Source organism: Procambarus clarkii, chromosome 84 (assembly GCF_040958095.1).
Source record: "Procambarus clarkii isolate CNS0578487 chromosome 84, FALCON_Pclarkii_2.0, whole genome shotgun sequence".
Taxonomy (NCBI): Eukaryota; Metazoa; Arthropoda; class Malacostraca; order Decapoda; family Cambaridae; genus Procambarus; species Procambarus clarkii.
The window spans coordinates 23,205,943-23,211,942 of record NC_091233.1 but is presented as its reverse complement, the minus strand read 5'-3'; the positions used below and the strand labels follow the sequence as shown (position 1 = coordinate 23,211,942).

The 6,000-nt window shown below is 38.9% G+C and overlaps 1 protein-coding gene across 1 annotated transcript in view; it reads left to right on the top strand.

The window, feature by feature from the left end:
* NaCP60E (Na channel protein 60E) overlaps window positions 1-6,000 on the top strand; it is a 595,756-nt gene that overhangs the window by 442,480 nt on the left and 147,276 nt on the right. Inside the window, exon 23 of the mRNA XM_069316634.1 lies at window positions 3,317-3,510. Within this exon, the coding sequence (XP_069172735.1) occupies window positions 3,317-3,510 (194 nt within the window). The remainder of the gene's footprint in view (window positions 1-3,316; window positions 3,511-6,000) is intronic.

Here is a 6,000-nt window from a genome sequence, read left to right as displayed (position 1 = left end):
ATATGATCACTACGTACAAAATAGTAACAGGAATTGATAAAATCGACAGGGAAGATTTCCTGAGACCTGGAACTTCAAGTACAAGAGGTCATAGATTTAAACTAGCTAAACACAGATGCCGAAGAAATATAAGAAAATTCACTTTCGCAAATAGAGTGGTAGACGGTTGGAACAAGTTAAGTGAGGTGGTGGTGGAGGCCAAGACCGTCAGTAGTTTCCAAGCATTATATGACAAAGAGTGCTGGGAAGACGGGACACCACGAGCGTAGCTCTCATCCTGTAACTACACTTAGGTAATTACATACTGTAATCATCAAAAGCACTGAAGCCAAGAGCCAGTACCATATTTGCCGGTGTAAAAGACGCACCCTCGCATAGGACACACCCCTATTTTACAAGGATATTTTGTGGAAAAAACTATTTAAGTATGTTTCATCAGACATTTATTGAAAGATATTTTAAAGTGGATTTTGTACCACAACTCTTAGCTCAAGGTACATTGCACTAACATTCTTAAGGTACCCCCTGGGTGTAACTCAGAAGAAACTACTGTGACCCCTGCTAGTTTGCTGTGGTAGATGAATACCCTCTGGAATATAACAGTTTGATGTTGTTTGGTTAAATGTCCGTATAGTACTCCTTGTGGTCTGAATTAGTTCAATCCTGCTAGTTTGTGCGTGTCAGTGGAAACCCCAAAGGAGTAGCTCCTTCTTAGGTATTGTGCAGTGCAGTACTTGTTTGATCATAATTTCAGGGAGGTTTGAGGACATTCCTGCAATTTATCTTATGATAAAATCCACTGAAGTATCTCAGTATGGTGTATTTGTATTGTTATAAATGGAATGATAACTGTGGTTTAGTTGTTTATATTTTGGACAAAAGAAATAATTGCTACACAGGATGTAAAATTTGTATATCTGGATGAAATGTTTTGTTGCTGCATCAGGCCACCAGGGCAGCACATCTGGCGGTGGTTAGGTTATCTTGAGATGATTTCAGAGCTTAACATCCCCACGGCCCGGTCCTCAACCAGGCTTCCTCTTTGTTACACGCTGAAGAAGCAGCCTGTATCAGCTGTATAACTCCCAGGTACCTATTTACTGCTAGGTAACAGAGGCATCAGGGTGAAAGAAACTGCCCATTTAAAATAAGATGGCTATTAGACTGCTCATAGCCTAGTTGACAGTGCTACGGTGTCACATGCATGGGGTCCATGGTTCAAGACCCATACAGTCCAGGTTAATGGATCTGCCCATTTGTTTCCGCCTCCATCAGGGATCGAACCCAGAGCCTCAGGACTACGAATCTGAAGCGCTGTCTACTCAGCTATCAGGCGCACCGTCACAGCGCTCTGGTTTTGTTGTCATTCATGCATTTCAAATGGCTGAGAGGCGGATGAAAGTTGAACATTCCTTTCAAGTTTCTAGGATAATTTTTCATCTAGATAATGAATAAATGTGTCTTAAAGGTAACACAATTGTTAAATAATATATGACATATCAGGTGTGAGTTACGTATATTGGGTAAGATGATATGAACTTCCTTCATAACTGCCACTGTATCATAAGTTTGTTCTAACAGACTGTAATAACTCGGCTTGCTTTCAATATTTTATTAGTAGCAATGATTTTTTGTGCCTAGCGAACTTAACCAGTTTGCTTGTCCGGCTCCCTAGCCTATGTCCCCTCGGTCTCCCATCCGTAAGCATTAGATGCAGGGCACTTTTTTGATACATATAAAAATAAAAATAGTGCATCTATATGCCGGCAAATATGGTAATCTTATTGTAAGTTGGATAATAAGTACACCTTGGGGTACATTTTTACAAATGGGTTTTATTGAGCAACACAGGATTATTTTACACTGATTAACTGTGGGGACACACGAATACATTACAGGATTGTTGAGATTAAGAAGGATACTTCTCAACAAACATAAACCTTAGGAGTGAATTGACTATTGGATCCACACAAATTGGGACTTAAGGTCATCACATTACTCTACACTTTCTTGATAAAATACAAATGTAGCATGGGCCTTTTCAGTCAAGGTCCTGGCACTTAAGCACTTTACAAATGAGGACTAAGATGGATGGAGTATGGACCATGTATTACAGAAATCTTCTAATTGAGGGAATGAACCAAAATAACTCAAGACAGCACCTACACACAGGGTTCTACAAACACACTTAAACTTACAAGGCCATCTAACTAATACACAAAGAATCACTGCTATAGAAAATATGAGATACAATGTACTTATCGTTATTGTAGGAGGTAACCTGCCATTACACAGGTTACCACACACATACACACAGTGATGTGGTGGAGGCTGACTCCATACACAGTTTCAAGTGTAGATATGATAGAGCCCAATAGGCTCAGGAACCTGTACACCAGTTGATTGACAGTTGAGAGGCGGGACCAAAGAGCCAGAGCTCAACCCCCGCAAGCACAACTAGGTGAGTACAGGTGACGACCGGAGTTATCTCTACTACCGCTCCAAACCACAACCCCAAACCAAGTGGACTAGGAGCATGCAAGCGAGTGTCTGTTTACAACTGCCTGGTTCCAACAATGTTTCATACGCACTTGTATTCCCAAATATACAAGTGTATGTCTTATAATGTTCCAGGCTGTTTTTCAACATTTAACACAGTTGTTTCTGTATATTTTTCAGCACTGAATATATTTTTTAAACATGTATTTTCTTTGTGGTTTACATTGTTATGGGGATGACACTTTCCTGCTATGACAATGCTCTGTGTATGTGCAGAACTAACTGGGGATTGTTCGGTGGGGATTCCGGATTCAGTAGTTAAATAAGAGTTCTAGACTGTTTTTCAACATTTAACATACATTAACAACATTTTAACATTTAACATGTTTGTGTGTATTTTCAAACACAATGTAAATTCAGGAGTTTAACATACTGAGTAAAACACTTCACAAGGGTCTCTTACATCAATTATAAATGCTTGTTGGGATAATCCTCATTCTTCTGACTCATTTCTTTTTTAGTGGAAACATGTGGTAGATGTGTCATTAGTGTTACATCTAAATGAAACCTTGAAATGTTTTTGCAAACATGTGAGATGTTTCTTTAGCAGACTTTCAACACTTGTAAACATTTACAAATACTAGAGAAGATTCTGTATGAGACTACCACTTTGAATTATGGGAATTTTCAGAGGCAACAAAGAAGCAAAGGTATAGATAGAAAGATGTACTTATTATGAATATGAAATATTATTGTTTCCAAAAAGCCACATATTTTAGAATTTACTTCCTAATTTGTTTGTCCTTACACCATACAGAGGCAATAGTCAAGATCATTGGCTTGCGCCATCATTATTTTACGGTACCATGGAACCTCTTCGACTTCATCCTAGTCTTCGCATCTATTATGGGAATCCTCCTTCAAGATGTGCTTACCAATTTCCCCATCAGCCCGACACTTCTCAGGGTAGTCCGGGTCTTCAGGATCGGACGCATTCTCCGTCTTATCAAGGTACATTGCAGTAACATCCTTAAGGTACCCCTCAGGTGTACCTCAGAAGGAACTACTGTGACCCCTGCTAGTTTGTTGTGGTAGATGAATACCCTCTGGAATATAACAGTTTGATGTTGTGTGGTTAAATGTCTGTACAGTACTCCTTGTGGGCTGAATTAGTTCAATCCTGCAAGTTTGTGCGTGTCAGTGGAAACCCCGAAGGAGTATCTCCTTCTTAGGTGTTGTGCAGTGCAGTACTTGTTTGATCATAATTTCAGGGAGGTTCGAGGACACTCCTGCAAGTTATCTTATGATAAAACCCACTGAAGTATCTCAGTATGGTGTATTTGTGTTGTTATAAATGGAGTGATCTCAATAATAAAATAATCCACACGTATAGGTACCTGTAAATGAGATATTCAATATTAAATGTAATCCTTGTTTGCAGATTTAAAGTATACACAACTTTTGAGCTGTAAAGAATCAAGATTTTAGAAAATAACTGTAAATTTTTAGTTATTTTTGTTTTTGTTGATAATTTTTTGTTGTTTAAAAGTAGTGCAAAATCATATATATATAAAGGTTGTAGGGAAATAAATTATTTGAGTACAATTTTCACTATGGGTTTCATTAATTACACTGTATATAATAATTTTTTCCTTTAGGCTTTATAATTTGTGTAGATAATAGTGAAAAAAAAAAATATATATATATATATATATATATATATATATATATATATATATATATATATATATACATACATACATACACTGTATATAATATACAGTGGTACTTTAGCTTATGAATTTAATCTGTTCCCAGAGACGGTTCGTAACCCGAAAATTCATAAACCAAACCAAATTTTCCCATAAGAAATAATGTAAATTGAATTAATCCGTTCCACACTCCCAAAAATATTAACTTCAGAATAACTCTTATACCTATTTCACCCAAATCTTTAGTACTAAAGTATGTACGAGTTATTGCTTACCTTTATTGATGACTCTTGTTGGCGTATGGAAGACGGTGAGGAGAGGGGGGAAGAGGAGAGGTGTAAGTGTTTGGCAGGTGAGCCCCCTTCCATTATAACATCACGCAGTGATGGCTTCTCTGGGGTACACTCTCTGGAACGTTTTGCCTGCATAATACTAGGACCTGCTTGTGGGTCACTGCTTGTTTTTCTCACTAAAAATCTTTCCATAGAGACTTATTTTTCCCTATGGTGTAACAGTTGTTTGTAGTGAGGCATCACAGTGTCATTAAAATGGTTAAGGCAACGGCCTACTACAGCTTGCTCTGGGCGAGTCATTTCAACAAAAGTTTGCATTTCTTTCCATAGTCTACACCACTTTTTAATTGTTGAGGAAGGGACATTATGTACAGCCTCCTCCTCCTGAATAAATTTCCTCAGCTGCCTCTTGTTGCTGCTCCTTGTGAAGGGCTAGGATTTCTTGGTGGTCAGTTCTTTGATGTGTTCCTCCACCAACTCACAACACACAGCACTCACAACACTGTGAATGCCACTTCTTTTTCTAAATTTCGTAAACCATCCCCTGTTTGATTTAACCCTTAACCCTTAAATTGTGCAACACTTCATATGACGTGTTGAGTAACTGACACAAAAGTGCACACCACTGCATATAACTTTTGGAGTACTGCACAAGATTTAAACAGGCCACGGAGTAGAGGGGGGCCCCCATACGCTGCCCAGGTGCTTTAGTAAATAGCCGCCATTTTGAAAAAAGTCCAGCTGGACCACCACAGTGTAATTACCTAAGTGTAATTACCTAAGTGTAGTTACAGGATGAGAGCTACGCTCGTGGTGTCCCGTCTTCCCAGCACTCGTACACACACATCTCCAGGAAGCAGCCCGTAGCAGCTAACTCCCAGGTACCTATTTACTGCTAGGTGAGCATCAGGGTGAAAGAAACCTTGCTCAATTGTTTCCGCCTCGGCCGGGAATCGAACCCGAGCCCTTAGGACTACGACCCCCGAGCGCTGTGTACCCAGCTGTGAAGCCCTGAAGTGTGAGAGGCCTCGGGTGCCCAACAGTCACCAAGGCAAGCGCACGACCAAGTGCCTCCTGTGCACGCACCATGCAATCATTGACTCAAGATCAAATAAATAGTGAATTATTTTTTGATGGTGAGGAAAGTGATATTGATGACTCTGACATTGATATAGACTATGCACAAAAGTCCGTTGATAATAGCACAGACAGTGAAATTGAGATACAGCCTGCTCCCATGGCAAGGCCTAGATGTTCAGCAGTGCCTCATCGCCCAGCGTCTACACCAGTTCAATCATGACCACACAGTTTTATTTATTTATTTATTTATTTATTTATTTATTTATTTATTTATTTATTTACTTATATACAAGAAGGTACATTGGGGGTTAATAAAGTACATATTAATTATGATAATTTTACATTCCTGAAAGCCACTACCACGCATAGCATTTTAGGCAAATCCTTAGTCTAACAGATAATTTTGAGTAGATATT